Here is a 21,227-nt window from a genome sequence, read left to right as displayed (position 1 = left end):
AATCACTTCTGTGCGTTCTCTAAAGCCTTTACGTCATTCATAATGAGTGCCGCCTAGAACTAAACATAACAACCCATTTGTGACCATGCCAGTGTTTTGTAAATGTTCATTGTGATATTCTTGCTCCTATATTTATGCCTCTATTTATAATGCCTGGAACCCCATATGTTTTTTCACCCACTTTATCATCCTGCCCTGCCACTTTCATTAAACCATGCAAGTATATCTCCAGATATCTGTATCTGTACACTTTCTGGAATTTTGCCCTTTTGTTTATGTGGCCGCTCTCCCAGCCAAAATGTAACTCTTCCCATTTCACAGCATTACATTTCATTAGAGATTGTTTGGTGTGGAATGTCATTCAGGAGTTGAGTGGATACATCATTAATAATAGACACAAATCCAGCATTCTGAGTTACTCCAGCATTCTGTGAAACGTCTCCTATCCATGTTCTCCACAGTTGCTGCCTGACCCGCTGAGTTACTCCAGCACTTTGAGACGAGTCGGTATTTCTGACAAAGGTTGTTATGGAAATATAAGTTGACTTACCGTCTCATCATCTTCATCGCTGTTCTCTGCAAGTTTCTCCGACGATGCATAGCCAGCTAAGATCGAGTGTCATGTCTCAATGTGTCTCAATTGTAGAACAAAAGTGGACAAGTCAGGCCCACTCATGGTGGCCTGCCTGTCTGATGCTGTCTGTCGGATGCTGCCTGTCTGATGTTGCCTGTCTGTCTGATGCTGCCTGTCTGTCTGATGCTGTCTGTCTGATGTTGCCTGTCTGTCTGATGCTGCCTGTCTGACGCTGTCTGTCTGATGCTGCCTGTCTGTCTGATGTTGCCTGTCTGTCTGATGTTGCCTGTCTGTCTGATGTTGCCTGTCTGTCTGATGCTGCCTGTCTGACGCTGTCTGTCTGATGCTGCCTGTCTGTCTGATGTTGCCTGTCTGTCTGACGCTGTCTGTCTGATGCTGCCTGTCTGTCTGATGTTGCCTGTCTGTCTGATGCTGTCTGTCTGATGTTGCCTGTCTGTCTGATGCTGTCTGTCTGATGTTGCCTGTCTGTCTGATGCTGTCTGTCTGATGTTGCCTGTCTGTCTGATGCTGCCTGTCTGATGCTGTCTGTCTGTCTGATGCTGTCTGTCTGTCTGATGCTGTCTGTCTGTCTGATATTGCCTGTCTGATGCTGTCTGTCTGTCTGATGCTGTCTGTCTGATGTTGCCTGTCTGTCTGGTGTTGCCTGTCTGACGCTGTCTGTCTGTCTGATGCTGTCTGTCTGATGTTGCCTGTCTGTCTGGTGTTGCCTGTCTGTCTGATGCTGCCTGTCTGTCTGATGGTGCCTGTCTGACGCTGTCTGTCTGTCTGATGCTGTCTGTCTGATGTAGCCTGTCTGTCTGGTGTTGCCTGTCTGACGCTGTCTGTCTGTTTGATGCTGTCTGTCTGATGCTGCCTGTCTGTCTGATGTTGCCTGTCTGTCTCATGTTGCCTGTCTGTCTGATGCTGCCTGTCTGTCTGATGCTGTCTGTCTGACGCTGCCTGCCTGATGTTGCCTGTCTGATGTTGCCTGCCTGTCTGATGTTGCCTGTCTGTCTGATGTTGCCTGTCTGATGTTGCCTGTCTGTCTGATGCTGCCTGTCTGATGTTGCCTGTCTGTCTGATGTTGCCTGTCTGTCTGATGTTGCCTGTCTGTCTGATGTTGCCTGTCTGACGTTGCCTGTCTGTCTGATGCTGCCTGTCTGATGTTGCCTGTCTGATGTTGCCTGTCTGATGTTGCCTGTCTGTCTGATGCTGCCTGTCTGATGTTGCCTGTCTGTCTGATGTTGCCTGTCTGTCTGATGTTGCCTGTCTGTCTGATGTTGCCTGTCTGACGTTGCCTGTCTGTCTGATGCTGCCTGTCTGATGTTGCCTGTCTGATGTTGCCTGCCTGTCTGATGTTGCCTGTCTGATGCTGCCTGTCTGATGTTGCCTGTCTGATGTTGCCTGTCTGATGTTGCCTGTCTGATGTTGCCTGTCTGATGCTGCCTGTCTGATGTTGCCTGTCTGACGCTGCCTGTCCCGCTAAGTTACTCCAGCATTTTGTGCCTATCTTCGGTTTAAACCGGCATCTGCAGTTCCTTTCTACACCACTCATTTAAAATGTGTTTTGTTAAAGCCTTAATGCACCTACAGTTGATACTTCCATTGATGTTTCTGCAATTTTTACAGATTAATATCAGCAGCATCTGTTAAGGTCGCTATGAAACAACAAGCTGGCAGTTGTTTCCTTCTATAAAGCAGGCAGTGAAGAATGACTGGCTTTTTTATGGGTTTGACAACATTATTTGCATAAACATCATTTATAAAGCTCACAATAACCAACGTTTTTTTAATCTTTCATTTTAGTTTTTGGAGATACAATGTGGAAACAGGCCCTTTGGCCCACCGAGTTCACGCCATCCAGCGATTGCTAGATCTATCCAGCACACTAGGGACAATTTACAGAAGCCAATTAACTTATTTGCACATCTGTGAAATGTGGGAGGAAACCAGAGCACCCGGAGAAAACCCCATGGTCACAGGGAGAATGTACAAACTCTATACAGACAGCACCTATAGTCAGGTCTCTGGCCCTTTAAGGCTGTAACTCTGTCACTGTGCCACCCTTCATTCACTCACCCTTCAATAAAAGACATGTTGGCAAGGTACATGTTACTCAGTGGCCTTTTTTTATTGTTTCTTTAAGCTGGGTTATTACTTTCCTTTCTTTCTCTTCAAAGTGTAGTTTACTGCTGACATTGTTGGTTATTCTTTATTAAATAATCACTTAGTTTTGTAATTTAAATTAGAAATAGATTTTTTTCATGGAATATTGTGAATAGGCTTTCAATAAAAACATGTCCAAAATTCCAGCTCAACTTAAAAACATCCAATGAAAATTAAATTATCTTTTATTTCTTCTGGTCCAACCCTTAAATGATTTTTATGTAGGGGAAGGTGTTTGTAGATATAATATGAACCACTCATGAAACAAAAAGGATTGTAAATTAATTTAAATTATAAGATTTAGTGGTGGCGTTTTTGAATTTGAATAAGGAGCAAGATTTTGAAACAAAGTGATTTATGGAAGTGCTTTTAACACTTTCCACTTCTCTATACAGTATTAATTTGCATTATTTTGTTCCTTCGCCTGCTTGCTTGTGAAGAAACAGGCAGCATCATGAGGTGTTTCCAGATCTATTTACAGTGACGTTATTTTTTTCTTTACTGTCTTGGAAGGGAAATGGCAAGATCAGTCCTGGTTTGGATTCTTGATTATTTTCCAGTAATTGCTGCTTGTAATATATGTGGACATTGGTCAAGTAGATTGGCCTCAGTCCAGAGGGAAGCTGTTTGTGTGTAATATGATAAAGATAGAAAAGGTGTTGGGAAAATGATTAGTCTTCATGGAAATTGGTTCTGTAAATGATCCATTAGTTTTGGATCATGGCTGGCAGGACACCATGCACCAGTTGTATGATGGAGGCCACTTGCTGTCTCTCCCACAACTAAGACAGTTGCTATTGAGGAGTTTTCTGATTAGTCCTGAATAGAAACACAATAGACGTATAACGCTAACATCCCTCCTGCAAGAATCAACATCATGATGAAAAGCATTTGTTTTCTACCCAGAGAGCTGACAAAGAGTGCTGGTATTTGGGCTGGTTCACATTCACATCTCTCCACACAGTTCAGTCTGAAATACAGTCAAGTATATTGATACACAACAGGGTGAATTTATTTTAAATAATAATGCACATTAATTATTACTGGCAAAGGCACATGTCAAGCAGATTTATTCAAACAGGACAATGAACCTTGAACTGACCGGTTGGACGCTGTTCACCAAATGTGGTTTAGAGGCCACACGTTATTTGCTATTGTTAGCAAGGGAGGCTGCTCCTTTTCCTACATGTCATTTTTAGAGGTGGTTTTCAGGGCGGAGGACTCCAGCTGGATTGGTGGTCTATTTTTGTCCCCATTGAAATAGCCAAGTGTAGGTGTGAAAGGAGCAGTTTCCTCTTTTCCACAGTGTGCATTCTACACGTACAATATCCTGGTTCCCATCACTGGCATTGGGTTGTTGGAGCAGGGGACAGGGTGTGCTAACTGTCCCCACCTTACTGGGACAGGAAATCTCACTGGATGCAAGACGGCACCGAGAACACAGCTCAAAGTGCATTCTTGAAAACATACCCGGCCATTCTCCTGTCTGTAGGAGCTGCCATGGTATAACTACTGAGGGACTTCAGGCCTGCTGTCAGTGTGCAGAAAGACTTGCATGTGTAAAAACGACACTTCTCTCATTCCCTCATAAGAGTGGCAAGTTATTTTCTTTATTTGTAGGCATTAATTCATTCTCTCTCTCTCTCTCCCTCTCCCTCTCCCTCTCCCTCTCCCTCTCCCTCTCTTTTTTTTTCTTTTTCTGAATGCTGGCCACGTGTCAGTAATGAATGAACTCTGGCAGTTGTCAAGTGGAACAAGTTGCATGTCTGTAAAAACTTTCACAATTGGGACTCCACAAGGTAGTTAATTACAATTAAATATTCTTTCCTGAAGGGTAGGCATTTTTATAAGACAGGGAACCAGCTAGTAACAAGGTCTATAAAAGCAGTGACCACAGAAACTGTTTACTAATGCTGTATTAAATTGCCAGTCGCTAGGGAGTGTATTTGTGCTTGGGATATTTTCAATCCAGCTGAGAGGGTGCATACCGCTGCACCATCGAGAGCATCCTTACCAACTGTATCACAGTTTGCTATGGCAACTGCTCTGTCTCCGACCGGAAAGCACTGCAGAGCATGGTGAAAACTGCCCAACGCATCACCGGTTCCTCGCTCCCCTCCATTGAGTCTGTCCAAAGCAAGCGTTGTCTGCGAAGGGCGCTCAGCATCGCCAAGGACTGCTCTCACCCCAACCATGGACTGTTTACCCTCCTACCATCCGGGAGGCGCTACAGGTCTCTCCGTTGCCGGACCAGCAGGTCCAGGAACAGCTTCTTCCCTGCGGCTGTCACACTACTCAACAATGTACCTCGGTGACTGCCAATCACCCCTCCCCCCCCCCCCCCCCACCCCCCCCCACCCCCGGACACTCCTCCCACAGGAAAAACACTATGACTGTATGCATGTAAATAGATTTATTTATTGAAATCATATTCTATGTCGCTCTTCCAGGGAGATGCGAACTGTATTTTGTTGTCTCTGTACTGTACACTGACAATGACAATTAAAGTTGAATCTGAATCTGAATAGGGCAGTGGTAAATATCCACCCTGAGACCCTAGCAGGGGTGGGGAAGGGTGTGTAGTGAGTAATGGGGGAGATGAGGGGGTGGGATATGGGGGGGGGGGGGGGGGGTTGTAAGGTGTGGACTGGGGCCGTAAGAGCAGGAGCTGGGAAAGGTTCAATGGTCACCTTACTTCTAAATGCCACACCTACACTGACCTCTTCAGCTGCATCCTTGCCCACTATCGTAGTGAGGCTCAATATAAACAGGTGGAACAACATTTTACTGTCTGTCCAGATGCTTTGTGGCCCTCTGGAATAAATGTTAAATTTTCAAACTCTAGGTAGACTATTTTTCTTCTCAGTTCCCATTATTACACCGATGTACCTTTCTTACCAAATCTCTGCAATATACCCCCTAATGGTCAGTAGTCCAGCTCTTTATGTCCAATCTCCATAGAGTGTTTCGCCTCCCCCCAGCTTGGTTTTGAAGACTAACCCCCTCCACTCTGCCCCCCGATTCTGAGGAAGGATCCGGGACCCAAAACGTTAATTGGTTTCTCTTTCCACAGATGCCGATCGAGTGGCTGAGATCCTGCAACATTTGTGGTTTTTGCCACAAGTGGGGTGGCATGTTGGTGGAGTTGCTGGCAGCGGCAGGTACCCTCACTGGGTCCACAGTACTGCTCCAGTACCAGCCTCTCTGTACCAATGAGAATGGGCACTCTCCAAAATCTGAGGCAGCCTGTGGTATTCTTATGTAACTTACTATTCAAAATGCACAACAGCCGGTTAATGAAGGGAGGGGAAGGGAATTTAAAGAGGGAGAAAAAACAAAAGAAAATAGTTTTGTTGCCCAGTCAACCGGGAAAAATAATGGAGACGCCCGTTCCTTTCAGAGACAGTTTGGGTGAAACCATGTGATTGTGCTTTCCTGCCCCCCCCCCCGACAAAGTGATTCATTAAAGGGACAGTCTTCATGAAACATCTGCTAAATGCATTCAGTCCAAGGACTGATAAACAGTACAATCTAGTAGCACATCAGTGCAGCGCAGTCATGATGCAAATGTTCAGACCATTCATATTTATCAACAAACAACTTAAAGCTATCAATGACCTTTTATGCAATGCCCAAAACCAGAGAGTAATGCTGAACTATAGTCTACTTCTATGGTGACCCTTGGACTATCCTTGATCAGACTTTGCTTGCTTTACCTTGCACTAAACATTATTCCCTTATCAAGTATCTATACACTGTAAATGGCTCAATTGGAACTATGTATTGTCTTTCCGTTGACTGGTTAGCACGCAACAATATCTTCTCACTGTACCTTGCTATACATGACAATAAACTAAACTGAACTGGCCTGGCCTGACCTGACATTCTCCTTCAAGACGAGGGAGCTCAGTCAACAAGTTTTAAATGTGCAAAGAGAAAAATGGAAAATGTGTTAAGTATAAATAGTTTCATCTCTGGCCCAGTAGGAGGTAGTTCTTCACATTCTTTGTGAAGTTTGTGTGTTCCGTTATCGTTCCACATGCTTTGATCGTGTCTGACACTTCAGTGTGAAATTCTTGTCTTTGAAATGAGATATAAAAGGTCCCAAAGCACTACCCAGAGCAGACCAGTCTGAAGAAGGGTCTCGACCCGAAACGTCGAGATGCTGCCTCACCCGCTGAGTTTCTCCAGCATTTTTGTCTACCCAGAGCAGGAGTATTGGGTCAAGATCTATGCCTCCACTGTCAGCACAAAGACTTGACACTCTGAGTTTATCATTCTGTTGTTTATGGGATTCTAGAGTCTTGGAACAGTAATCGTAAAATGTAAGTAAGGAATGCTCCTTCATTTAAAGAAGGAGCTAATCACAACCACACCTACTCCAACTATTATATTTTATCCTCTGCTGAGTGCTCATGATGTATTATATGGTAATGTTTGCTTTATTAAGCTAATTCCACCATATCAATTCACTGTACCATTGTAAAAAGTTAAAACACATTTGACAGGTACATGGATATAACAGGTTTAGAGGGATATGGGCCAAACGCAGGCAGGTGGAGCCAATGTAGATGGGGCATCTTGGTCAGCATGGGCAAGTTTGGTTGGAGGGCCTGTTCCATGCTGTATGACTATAACTATGATCGTATGAAATCAATGGAACTCATTTCACTAACTGTTCATCACCAAGTGTTCACCACATAAAGGTCGATGGAGGTCTATCCAATTATCATTTTGCAGTTTGTGGTAGCTGTGGTAACCATCTAACCTACATTATAATAAATACTGCACATCAAAAATAATATATATATATATATATTCATGTGGCATGGAATCTAGCTCTGACCAAAGTTGTTATCAAATAAATTTGTTTCTACTATCTCTTACATATTCCTGGACAATATGTGTCAAACATCCCTGCTTTCACCTTCAAATTCTTCCATTTCTCTGTTGTCTGTTATTGTTCACCATTTTGTAGACTCTGTTTTTGGTCAAAACTGCTGAGTTTCATCATTCGATTCTTCCTATAAGTTCATCAATTTGCAGATTTTCCTGTTCTATTGTAGTCGTTCTGGCCAACATGGCAACCTTCACTTACTGTTCTATTCTTCCAGTTTCGCTCACTTTGTATGTTTCATGTTTATTTCCTGTAATGAAGATTTAAATGTTATTTTTAATAATACATCATTCTTTTAAATCAGCCCTGAATTTACCACAAACCTCAAAGTGGTTACTTGTTTAAATTAAAGAGTGTCTGCCACATACACACAGAGCTCCTGGTGATCCACCCATTATACACACAGAGCTGAGCGCCTGGTGATCCACCCATTATATTGGCTGCAAGGACACTTGTAACGTTTTATTCTTTCCAATCAAATTTGTCGATGAATTTGTCATTTCAAAAATAATTATTCCCTGGACATACTGAGAAGGGACTTGTTGATATTGATCAAAATTGGTGAATATGTTCAAACGATACGATACGATAGAACGTTATTTTTCCCAGGAGGGAAATTGATCTGCCAACAGCCATAAAACAGGGGGAGGGGGAGGAGGAGGGGAGGGGGAGGAGGAGGGGGGGGGGGGGGGGGGGGGGGGGGGGGGGGGTGAGTGGGGGGTCGCCTGCAATCTGTAAAAGACCATGAGAAAAAGGTCTTCCTAAACATATTTCCACACTCCATAATTCTACTCATAATAAAAACCTTGTGACAAATCTTTTCTCACCATTTTTTCAGGAATTATATACCAACTATATACCAATGCTTAATCCAAAGGCTGGCAATATCAGCTGCCTGCATCCAGCTCTGAAATACCCACATTAATATTAATAGAAGATTGTGGAACTGCATGCTACGTAATGCAGACAGGTTATTTCGAGATTTTCTTTTCCCTTATGCCAGTAATGACTAAATCTTTACTGCAGAAGCTATTTTTGGCAAGGAGTAGATTGCTAAAATCAGGAAGTGGCTGTTTGAGCGTATCTATTAAATTGCCATCTGTTCTGAAGAAACTTAAAGCACCAAAACTTATGTAACATATTTAAAAACACAACAGAAACAACTCGAGGTAGCCAAAAATGCTGGAGAAACTCAGTGGGTGAGGCAGCATCTATGGAGAGGAGGAATAGGTGACGTTTCGGGTCGAGACCCTTCTTCAGACTGATGTCGCGGGGGGGGCGGGAAAAAGAAAGGAAGAGGCTGAGACAGTGGGCTGTGGGAGAGCTGGGAAGGGGAGGGGAAGGAGGGAGAAAGCAAGGACTACCTGAAATTGGAGAAGTCAATGTTCGTACCGCTGGGCTGTAAACTACCTAAGCCAAATATGTGGTGCTGTTCCTCCAAGTTGTGAATCTGTGGAATTCTATGCCACAGAGGCCAATTCACTGGATGTTTTCAAGAGAGAGATTTAGCTCTTAGGACGAATCAAGTGATATGGGGGAAAAGCCAGAATGGGGTACTGATTTTGGATGATCAGCCAGGATCATATTGACAATAGACAATAGATGCAGGAATTGGCCATTCGGCCCTTTGAGCCAGCACCGCCATTCAATGTGACCATGGCTGATCATCCACAGTACCCCGTTCCTGCCTTCTTCCCATATCCCTCGACTCCGCTATCTTTAAGAGCTCTATCTAACTCTCTCTTGAAAACATCCAGAGAACAGGCCTCCACCGCCTTCTGAGGCAGAGAATTCCACAGACTCACAACTCTCTGTGTGAAAAAGTATTTCCTCATCTCCGTTCTAAATGGCTTACCCCTTATTCTTAAACTGTGGCCCCTGGTTCTGGATTCCCCCAACATCGGGAACATGTTTCCTGCCTGTAGTGTGTCCAAACGCTATTTGAATGGCGGCGCTGGCTCGAAGGGCCAAACGGCCTATTCCTGCACCTATTTTCTATGTTTCTATCTCTGGACAACATGAATCGGTGATGTTCCTCCAGTTCTTTCTTTCTACCCATTGGAATTTTCCAGGTTATTAGGCAAGTGAGTGAAAGCTCTGGAATATATGGTTTCTTTTATAACTCTCATAAAAACATTAATGATAAAAAAAAGTCTGTCAGCATTGCATCATAAGCATATTAATACTACCTACAGAAGCAGACAGCAGTGAATCCAATAGAACATTTTGTTTACTTGCACATGAAGCAAGATCGTAGTACTCTAGGTATATTGCCAAATCATATTATGTAAGTAGTTTCAATGGCCAGTAAAAAGGAATCTGCTTCAAAGCAAACCTCATGACTATGTTGGTGATATAAATTCCACATGCCCCGATGGAACAGGAAGTTGTTGATTACAACTTTAATTTGAAATTATTTCCCAGCCATCACAATCAAATATACATTTTTATCCTTAATATTGAATGTTTTATGTTCCTAAGTTAGATGGGAAATGTGGTTTGTCTTTACATTAATTCCATTTTATATTTTCCCCACATTCCCATCAACTCCCCCTAGATTCTATCACTCATCTACACACGAGTGGCCAATTAACCTACCAACCTGCATGTCTTTTGGGATGTGGGGGAAAGCCGGAGCACCCAAAGGTAACTCACATAGTCACGAGGTGAACTTGTGGACTCCACCCAAGATCAGGATTGAACCTGTGTCTCTGGTACTGCGATGTAGCGCTACCAGCTGTGTTACTGTGTAGTTCCCCACTCCCACCCTGCCCTCCATGTCTGTGCCCCCCTATACTGTTGCATTGAAGGTCAAAGATTAGTTTGAGGAGCACCAACACATTTTATAGTCTGTAGGTCTGTAAATCCAACTCTGGATGACTTGCTCTTGCTCTGACTATTTTTGTCTGTCAGCTTATCGTTCTTCTTCTTCTCCCACGTGTGGTCTCACATGCAGGGCATGTCCCAACAAGCCAAACCTTCAACATTGGCAATGTCACGCTGGAAAACGCCTAACCTCCTTCATACCACATTGTTTCACCTTGTCAGAGAAATTCCCTTTGTTCCGCCCATCACCCACTCCACCCTGGTCTGCTACCTAGACTAACCTGGCTCAGTTCTGATGAAGAGTCCCAGTCACAAACATTAACTAGGTCTCACTCCACAGATGTTGCCTGACCTCAAGTGAAGTACAGACATTTCATACTTAACTGGAAGATGTCACCCCCAGCAACAGATTTGACTGCCTTCTGGAATATCTAAATATCAATATGATATTTTTATTTTATAAATGTTTTACAAATGTTGTTACTATAAATTATAACATATACATTCCAATACTGTCAAAGGGATTGATATTCTGCCCTTCTTTAGCATCCAAAAGCCATAACAAATAAAAACACTATTAATAATACTTAACTTTAAAAATTGATGGATAAAACATTTGTGGCCCAGCAGTGGAGTTGCTGCCTTACAGCGCTAGAGATCCAGGTTCAATCCTGACTACAGATGTACTGAATTTGTAAGTTCTCACTGTGACCGCGTGGATTTTCTCTGGGTGCTCTGGCTTCCTCCTGCATTCCAAACATGTGCAGATTTGTAGGTCAATTGGCCTCTGTAAATTGTCCCCAGTGTGTAGGATAGAACTAGTAATGGGGTCAGCACGGACTTGGTGGGCCGAAGGGCCTGTCCCCTCACTGCACCTCTAAAGATAAGCTAAAAGACGGGTGTCAGGGGTTATGGGGAGAAGGCAGGAGAATGGGGTTAGGAGGGAGAGATGGATCAGCCATGGTTGAATGGGGAAGTAGACTTGATGGGCCAAATGGCCTGATTGTGCTCCTATCACATGATCTAGATGCCTCAACCTCAACCTCCAAACACAAGGCGTAGCTATGGGCACACGCATGGGCCCCAGCTACGCCTGCCTCTTTGTCGGGCACGTTGAACAATCCTTGTTCGAGACGTACCAGGGCCCCATCCCCGACCTCTACCTCCGCTACATTGACGACTGCTTTGGTGCCACCTCCTGCACCCACACACAACTGACTGACTTCATCCACTTCACCACCAACTTCCATCCGGCACTCCAATACACCTGGACGATTTCCGACACTTCCCTACCATTCCTTGACCTCACCATCTCCATCGCAGGGGACAGACTCCTGACCGACATACATTACAAACCCACTGACTCACATGGCTATCTGGACTACACGTCTTCCCACCCTGCCCCCTGTAAAGACTCCATCCCCTACTCCCAATTCCTCCGCCTACGCCGCATCTGTTCCCAGGATGAGAAATTTCATACCAGGGCATCGGAAATGTCCTCGTTCTTCAGGGAACGGGGATTCCCCTCCGCCACCATAGATGAGGCTCACACCAGGGTCTCATCCATACCCCGTAACACTGCTCTCTCTCCCCATCCCCGCACACGCAACAAGGGCAGAGTCCCTCTGGTCCTCACCTTTCACCTCACCAGCCGGCAAATACAACACATAATCCTCCGCCATTTCCGCCACCTCCAACATGACCCCACCACTCGCCACATCTTCCCATCTCCCCCCATGTCTGCCTTCCGCAAAGACCGCTCCCTCCGCAACTCCCTCGTCAATTCTTCCCTTCCCTCCCGCACCACCCCCTCCCCGGGCACTTTCCGTTGCAACCGCAAGAAATGCAACACCTGTCCCTTCACCTCCCCCCTCGACTCCATTCAAGGTCCCAAGCAGTCGTTCCAGGTGCGACAAAGGTTCACCTGTATCTCCTCCAACCTCATCTACTGCATCCGCTGCTCTAGATGTCAGCTGATTTACATCGGTGAGACCAAGCGTAGGTTGGGCGATCGTTTCGCCGAACACCTCCGCTCAGCCCGCAATAACCTACCTGACCTCCCGGTGGCTCAGAACTTCAACTCCCCTTCCCATTCCCAATCCGACCTCTCTGTCCTGGGTCTCCTCCATTGCCAGAGTGAGCAACAGCGGAAATTGGAGGAACAGCACCTCATATTCCGTCTGGGGTCCTTGCGTCCTTATGGCATTAACATTGAATTCTCCCAATTTGGCTAGCCCGTGCTGTCTCCTCCCCTTCCTTAACCCTCTAGCTGTCTCCTCCCACCCTCCCATCCGCCCGCCCTCGGGCTCCTCCTCCTCCTCCCCTTTTCCTTCTTTCTTTCCCCACCCCCCATCAGTCTGAAGAAGGGTTTCGGCCCGAAACGTCGCCTATTTCCTTCGCTCCATAGATGCTGCTGCACCCGCTGAGTTTCCCCAGCAATTGTGTGTACCTGCCTCAACCATTGGCTGTGCTTTAAGTGGGATTCTTCTTCTCTGATGAGTCAGAAGTCAGTCTATGTTGAGATGCAGCCTGATTCAGGAGGACAGACTGCCACTGAATGAGGGGATTGTTAATACTGTGTACAGCTACATAAAGATCTTTGTGGTTTCACCACACTGGCATGTGACAGGAAGACACCGTTGACATTGATGAGCATTCTTGGGGATGCTTCATTTGCTACATGCATAGTGATGAGGACACCCACGAACTGGAAGGTCCAGCAGGAGCTGTAGACGTGGGCAACCGCTCATCCCAACTGGTGACATCACAAGCAGAGCTAACAAACTGTCTGCCTTGGCATCTGTCACCTGTATGTTTCTGGGTGGACAATGTTGACATCCTGAACATTTCTCCAGTAGATAGGCACACAAAGATGGAGTAACTCAGCGGGACAGGCAGCATCTCTGGAGAGAAGAAATGGGTGACGTTTCGGATCGAGACCCTTCCTCAGACTTCAATCTCCAGTAGAAACTGGAAGGATTGTAAGGCAAACAGATTGATGGGAGTGGTGACTTGATAGCCACTAATTTTCCATTTGCCGACAGACATCTGTGGGAACCTTTTGTGACACTGAATCTTGTGAGACCACGTGGTTTGTTACGTCAAGGAGACATATCCAATCTGTGCAGGAAGGAACCGCAGATGCTGCTTTACACCGAGGATAGACACAAAAAGCTGGAGTAACTGAGCGGGTCAGGCAGCATCTCTGTAGAAAAGGAATAGGTGACGTTTGGGGTTGGGACCTATCCAATCGTGTAGGAGGATGTAGCCTTTAGCACACTGCACCTCTCTCTTTCTTCTCACTTTGCACTTGCAGGTTTGGATGTAGTAAGCTGTGGTTATTCCTGCAGTTCCTGCTCTCCCTGGTTCTTCTCCTGTCATTGTTAATCTTAGTTCTCTTGTGTGTCCCAGCATGCCTCCTCTGCTGAACGATCGATCAGAGACCTCAAGTGGAGATGACTAGTAACTACCTTCAGCGTTTCAAAATAACCTCCAAAATTCACAAAATTACCTTCCACAAATTCAATGAACAAAATCTTCCTCCTTCACGAGAGTAGCACCAAGCTGTCACCCTTACTGTTTGATTCTTTGCCAATTACTCAACCGCACGGTACATGGGTTTCTTTCGTGTCTTTCAATTTTATTGGGAACTTTCAGGAAGTTCAGGTCAGATTATCAGGTCAGATTTTAGGTCAGGTCGGGGGGAGTTCCCCCCGCCACGGGTACCATGTAATCCCGCGTTACCTGCTCCATGGTAGGATAGTCGGCAACTAAACCATCTCCCTCCCTGTGGAGGGGACTGTGGACCCCCAGCAGGACCAAAAACAAGACCTGTCAAAGGGCGGATGAGCTCCTAGCGAGCCAACGGCCATCCACACTTCAGTAGAAGTTGCGATCACTGTCGTACATAGCATTGTAAGGCACCGTGCCCGTTGATGTTTTCAACAATGATGATGATGATGCAATGTAAGCAACAACGTTGCTCCTCCACCCTGTTCCTTGCACGCAGTTTAATACTGTACTTAAAATGGAGACACAAGAGACTGCAAATGTTGGAATCAGGAGCAAAAAACAAACTGCTGGAAAAACTGAGCAGATGGTGAAACATCGTGCAGGAGAGGAATTACTGACGATTTGGATCGAGACGCTGCATCAGGATTGATGGTGGAGAGGGAAGATAGCCACTATAAAGAGAGGGAGGAGGTGACAGGGGCCTCTAGGTAATGGGTGGACCAAAGAGGGGTGGGAGATGATAGCAGGAGCTACTTGGGGTAGACTGGGTGGGATGGAATTGGGACGGTGGTGCAGGTGTAAGTAGACAAGGGAAATAAAGACAGATTGAGCTGGATGAGGGGAAGGTGGGAGGAAGTTAGAAGCTAGAGGAAGTTAAGCAGGGAGACAAGGGCTACAAATGCTAGAACTCGATAAGTAAGAAACATTGATCTCTGAACGGCAGATGGAACCAGAATGGGCAGGGATCCAGAGGGTGACTTGTGAGGTGGATGGAACCTGGAGAAGGAGAGAGATGAAAATGGGTGATAAGGAGCTGGGTTGGGGGTATGGAAAACGGAATAAAAAATTAGCACTGTGTGCGAGAGCAAAAATGAGAGCACTTTCGGGTTGAGACCCTGAATCGGCACCCATTCCTTCTATCCAGAGATGCTGCCTGTTCCATTGAGTTACTCCAGCATTTTGTGTCTACCATGAGATCACTGGAGGTGGATTGGAAAGAGAGAGGAGAGCACAGAAGGTAAGGCTTACATGAAATTGGAACATTCAGTGTTCATACCATTGGGTGTGGATTAACTGGGCAGAATGTGAGGTTCGTACCAAATCCATGGATTTGTACATGCAAATGGCAATAAACTCATCCTGACTTGTAATGCTGTATGTAGTTGTGCCAGTTGGACTTAGTTCATCCACCTTTGTTTATGAACTGAATTTTCACGGTTGAATGGATTCATCCAAAATTCTTACTTCCCATCTTTTTGTAAATACTGCTACTAAACTATCCTCTCTTGCCTTGAGGCAATTATCAATTGAAAGGAAACTCATATTATCAGCCACATATTCTCAATATGACTTTTTATTAACATTGTTTATTGGAACAAAAACAATACAATTGGAGCCCAAACTGGGCATTAACAAGGTCGGAACGACACCTTATGCAGTCTGTAAATGTATAACTAATGTTCACTCATTTTCATATTTATTACAATTTTCAGTGCAGCACAAAAATACTATTATAGAATTCTCAACTTGAATTTATTTTTAAAAGTCAGCGTTTAAATTGTTTAAAAGTCATGATACTACAGAACTGCGCCAACTTTGTAAAACAAATGTTCAAAATAAATGCATTTTATCTCTCATAGATTTAATGTATAAATAATTAATATGCACCTCAGACATGATGTGGGGTTGAAAGCATCTTAAATAGGAACAGCTCCCTAGAAACGAGGGAAGCAGTGTCACAGAAAGTCATTGTAATTATGGAGTTGTTCAGATTCCATCCATGGATAAATTTGCAGTAATTGTATATTTAATGTAAACTTATACTCCATGCTGCAAGCCCTCCTGGTTTAGGATGAAGAGATTTGGAGCAAAATTTCCCTTTTTGAATCAAATAGCATTTGCCTGATAATTTGTGAGGCTGGTCATTAGTCTGGACTATATTGATGCCTCCCAGTTCATTTGTTTCCCCCTGGGGCATTTAGATAATTTGCTGTTTTGAGACAATCCTGATAAACTTCCCACCCGATGGGGTGGGTTTCCTGTGCAACCAAGATAAGGGCATAACGTCCTCATTCAGTTTGATCGCACGGAGCTCACAGAATATCACTTTTCCTTCAATCCATCCACATATACTGACGTTTTTTTTAAAATGCAAAGGTCATTGCCCACTCTATCAGATCTTGAACAATAAAGGAAGATTTCCTGCCTTTCAATTGCGGGTGGAAAACTAACACCACTTTATTCCTGCTTTATTTCAGTTTCATTGATATCTAATCACTTGAAGTTAATCAGGTTAAATAACGAAGAACTAAGGGAATTATATGTTCTGCTTTGACTTCATGAAAACATGTGGCCAATAAAACAATATGATCAGGAGTAGGCATCATGCATATTCCCCCATTCTTTAGCATGGTTTATCTTCATTTCCACACCCAGTCCCCTAGTCCCATCGTGCCCAAAATCAATCCATCACAGTCTTGTACACAGTGTTCCCCATGACATAATCATCAGGGTGAGGCCATTTACTCTGATCTCAGTCCAAACTGACCAATCTGTCACCCTGTGACTGTGGCCCCTATGTTTGGATGCTCATGCCATGGCAAACAGTCTATCAGCTGTTTTCCTTTTAAACCTTCATGGAACTGTGTAGATGTCATTGCAGTTCCTTCTTATTCTTATAAATTATTTGCTGCTTGAATTCTGTGTCAACACCTGGATCAGATTGCTGATCAGTCCAGGCTTGTAACCAGCTGGCTTGTTTGGTCCTTTAAGCAATATCTATAGGAAGCACTGATTCAAAAAGGCAGCCGGCATCAGTCCCACACTGCCCTGGCCACACTCTCATTTCTCTTCTACCATCGGGAAGAATGCATAGGGGTATGAAAACTGTGACCACCAGGTTCAAGAATAGTTTCTTCCCAACAACCATCAGGCTCTTGAACAATACATGAACTATACTTGAACTGATGAACTGTGGACTGTGTTCGGTTGCACAAAGGACGTTGGGGGTTTTTTTGCACTAGTATTGGGGTTGTTAATTTATTTGAATTTTTATTACACATTATCTATGTGTGTTATGATATTGTGCCTGTTTTATGATACGATATGATAGAACTTTATTTATCCCAGGAGGGAAATTGATCTGCCATCAGTCAAAAACACAAAATATATGAAACATGAAATTAAAGTGACGAGTGGAAAGGTTTGGGGGATGTGCAAAGATTGGGGAGGGAGGGAGGGGAGTCAGTCTCAGTCTACCCCACGACAGAAGGGGGAAGAGTTGTAAAGTTTGATACCCACAGGGAAGAAGGATCTCCTGTGGCGTTTTGTCCTGCATCTTGGTTGTACCAGTCTGTTGCTGAAGGTGCTCCTCAGGTTGATCAGTGTGTCATGGAGGGGGTGAGCTGTATTGTCCAGGATGCTCCGCAGTTTGAGAAGCATCCTCCCCTCCAAGACCAACTCCCATGAATGCAACTCCACCCCCAGGACGGAACCAGCGTTTCTGATGAGTTTGTTGATCCTATTGGCATCCGCGGCCTTCGCCCTACTGCCCCAGCACACGGCAGTGAAGATGATGGCACTGGCTACCTCCGATTGGTAGAACATCTGCAGACTTTGTAGGAGTGGAGCCTTCTCAAAAAGTACAGCTGGTTCTGTCCCTTCTTGGACAGGGCCTCAGCGTTCCTGGTCCAGTCCAGTTTACTGTTTCCCTGGTAAACTGCACATCCACGCCATTGATGGAGACAGGGGACAAGGGTGTTCCTCCCCTCCTAAAGTTTGCCTATAGTTTGTTGCTGCAAGTAAGAATTTCACTGTTCCATTGTCGGTACATATGATAATTAAACACTCTTGCCTTGACTCATTTACAAGGAGGTGGTCACTTTGTGTATGAACCACTGCGTTCCTCTATTTCTGCATCTCTGTAACATCGGCAAATTTAGCTTATGCTCCCTTAGGTTATTCTCAAATGCATCAACATATCGGGCAAAGAAAAAATGGGAAATACGAAATAAAAACAAAAAGTTCTACAGATAGCAGGTCAGACAGCATTCATTGTAAGAAAAACAAAGTTAATGTTTCAGATTTGATCAGAACTGGAAAATGAGGAATCAAATGTGTTTTAAAGTCCAGAGGAAGAAGGGTGGAGAAAACAAGGGAACATTCATGAAAGGGAGGTGACCACATTTGCTTCCTTGAACTTAAAGCACATTTGATTTCTAACTTTTTTTCTGTCTTTAAAGACCAGGAACCTGAAATGTTAACCATTTCTCCATCCATTGATGCTGCCTGACCTGTTGAGTACTTCCAGCATTTTGTGTTGGTGTCAAAATACGCAAAGGCAAGGACATTGTTATGCTGGAGTAACAGATGCCAAATTCCTGTTAAGCTTCTAGCTTATATAGAACTACAGCACAATACAGGCCAATAAACCAAAATTGACTTTTAACAAAAAACTTATGTGCACCTCATAATCCGACAAATGCTGTAGGAAGGAACTGCAGATGATGCTTTAAACCAAAGATGGACACAAAAATCTGGAGAAATTCCAAAAGCTGATTACTGAGCGGGAAGAACAAACAGCAACTATACCTTTGCTTCCACAGGTGCTGCCTGACCTGTCGAGTTCCTCTAGCAGCTCGTTGTTTGTTCCAATCCCCTCAGCTGCTGGGTTTAACAGAACGTAGTCACACTCCTGAAACCATTGCCAGTCTCACCCAGTAACAAGAACGGACACTGACACTCCTGCCCTCATTCTACAACCATGCATGTATAGATAATAAAGATGATTTCCCAATCCCCAATCTACAATTCTGTGGCCCTTTTAAGAGTCAAGAATGTCTAATTATCATTTGCACCAATTAGGGAACAATAAAGTTCTGGTGGAAGAGGGAGAGGCAGGACAAAGCCTGACAGGTAATGGATGGATACAATCGAGAGAGCGAGTATCCACCTCTTACCTGCCACCCTTTGTCCTACCAATCCCCTTTCCCAGCAAGAATCAGTCTAAAGAGGCACCCGACCCAAAACGTCACCTATCCATGTTCTCCACAGATGTTGCCTGACCCGCTGAGTTACTCCAGCACTCTGTGTCCTTTTCAATGAATGATACTTTAACCTTTTGGTATTAACCAGCATCTGTAGGTCCATGTTTACACATTCTTAACAATAAAATTCTTACTTGCAGCAGCACGAGGCCGTAAATGCAATACACTTGGATAATGTACAATATTATACATTGGGGGTGGGGCTGAAATCAATGTTGAAACAACAATACCCGTTCATATCTGCACTTTCACTGTAGCTGTAACACCATAGTCTGTATGGTTTGAGCATGTATGGATGATGTGACCGGATAGCAGGCAAGACAATCACTGTGTGTGTGTGTACAGAGAGGAACTGCAGGTGCTGGTCTCCATTGAAAATACACACAAAATGCTGGACAGGCAGCATCTCTGGAGAGAAGGAATAGCTGACTTTTTGGGTGGAGACCCTTCTTCAGACGGGCGTTCGGTCGGGCCGTTCCACCCAACCCCGCTGCCCGGGTGCCGTAGCCCAGTGATCCCACTGCCCGGGCCCGAGGCTTTGCACTAGGCCTTGCAGCACCAGGCCCGTTGCCATGGCAGCGCCGGCGCGGGTCAGAGGGCGCCGTGTCCGGTTGCCGTGGCGACGGGACGCGCGGGCCCGGCCTTCACTTGGCCGCCATGGGCGAGAGGACGTACAACTCGTCCGTGTTGCTCCACAACTGGTTCGAGGAAATCGCCTTGGATCAGGTGAGGAGGCCGAGGGACAAACATGGGGCACGGCTAGACCTAGAGCGGAATACCCCCCCCCCCCCCCCTCGCCACCCAGCCCCCTCACGTCGCCCTCACCCCTCCCCCTCCCCCTCACCGTCTTACCCACCTCCCCATCCCCCCCCTCACCCTCCTCCCCGTCCTACCCCCCTCCCCTCACCCCCTCTTCCTCCCCCTCACCCTCTTCCCCCTCACCCATTCCCCCCTCATCCTCTTCCCCTTCCTCACCCCTCACCCATTCCCCCCTCACCCCCACCGCCCCCCACCCTCCTTCCCCTCACCCCCCTTCCTCCTCCTCCCCCTCCTTCATCTTCCCCATACCCATTCCCCCCTCACCCCCACCGCCCCCCACCCTCCTTCCCCTCACCCCCCCTTCCTCCTCCTCCTTCACCTCCCCCTCACCCATTCCCCCCTCACCGTCCTACCACCCCCTCCCCTCGCCCCGCACAACGCATTCCCCCCTCCCCCCTTCCCCTCACCATTCCCCCCTCACCCCCACCGCCCCCCACCCTCCTTCCCCTCACCCCCCCCTCCTCCTTCACCTCCCCCCTCCTTCACCTCCCCCCTCACCCATTCCCCCCTCACCGTCCTACCCCCCTCCCCCTCACCATTCCCCCCTCACCCCCACCGCCCTCCTCCTCCTCCCTCTCACACTCACCGTCTCCCACTCCTTCCCGTGATAAAGAAATGCAGGATCTCCTTATTGAACAAGAAGGTGGGGATATAAGGCACGGAGTTGTACAGAATGAATTAAAGGGATATTTTATTTACTAATGCAAAAATATATATTTTTTACATTGTCATTGTATCAAGATACTGTTCTTAATTGTCTACCTTGAGCTCTGGGACATTTTAAATTTAATTCAATCTTAACTGAAAGCATATTGGACAAACCGTTAGATGTAACAATAAATACTTAATGACTTCATTTAGCTCTTTTGGAAAGCAGTTGTTTGTGTGCCAGCTGCAATGTATAAAGGGGGCACGCCCAGTAGTGAATGTGTAATTCATCAAATTCCTAGTATATTTGTTTACAGAAACAAGAGAGCACTTACTGGAATGCAAAACCTCAGTCAATAGTCATCTTTCCAAGTTATACATTGTATATTTTGAATTTGGGTAACGTACATAATCAATGTCTGAGCGTGACTTCCTGTAGAGCACAATTTGTGATGTTTTACTGAATGTACCGAAGTTGCTGTAAAATTGTGACATCGCGAAGAATCCCATGAAAGTAGGC

The 21,227-nt window shown here is 45.4% G+C and overlaps 1 protein-coding gene across 3 annotated transcripts in view; it reads left to right on the top strand.

Moving 5' to 3' along the window:
- Positions 1-21,227, top strand: part of cfap161 (cilia and flagella associated protein 161) — a 74,828-nt gene that overhangs the window by 41,962 nt on the left and 11,639 nt on the right. For 2 of the 3 annotated variants that reach the window (XM_033050585.1, XM_033050583.1), the window contains exon 1: positions 19,856-19,966. The exons of the other annotated variant lie outside the window; for it this stretch is intronic. In XM_033050585.1, coding sequence (XP_032906476.1) covers positions 19,898-19,966 — 69 coding nt within the window. In that variant the 5' untranslated portion in view covers positions 19,856-19,897. Of the gene's footprint in view, positions 1-19,855; positions 19,967-21,227 lie in introns of those variants that run through there. 3 annotated transcript variants of the gene reach the window in all.

Source organism: Amblyraja radiata, chromosome 34 (assembly GCF_010909765.2).
Source record: "Amblyraja radiata isolate CabotCenter1 chromosome 34, sAmbRad1.1.pri, whole genome shotgun sequence".
Classification (NCBI taxonomy): Eukaryota; Metazoa; Chordata; class Chondrichthyes; order Rajiformes; family Rajidae; genus Amblyraja; species Amblyraja radiata.
Note: the sequence above shows the minus strand (reverse complement) of the source record. Positions and strands in the feature narration are given on the sequence as shown.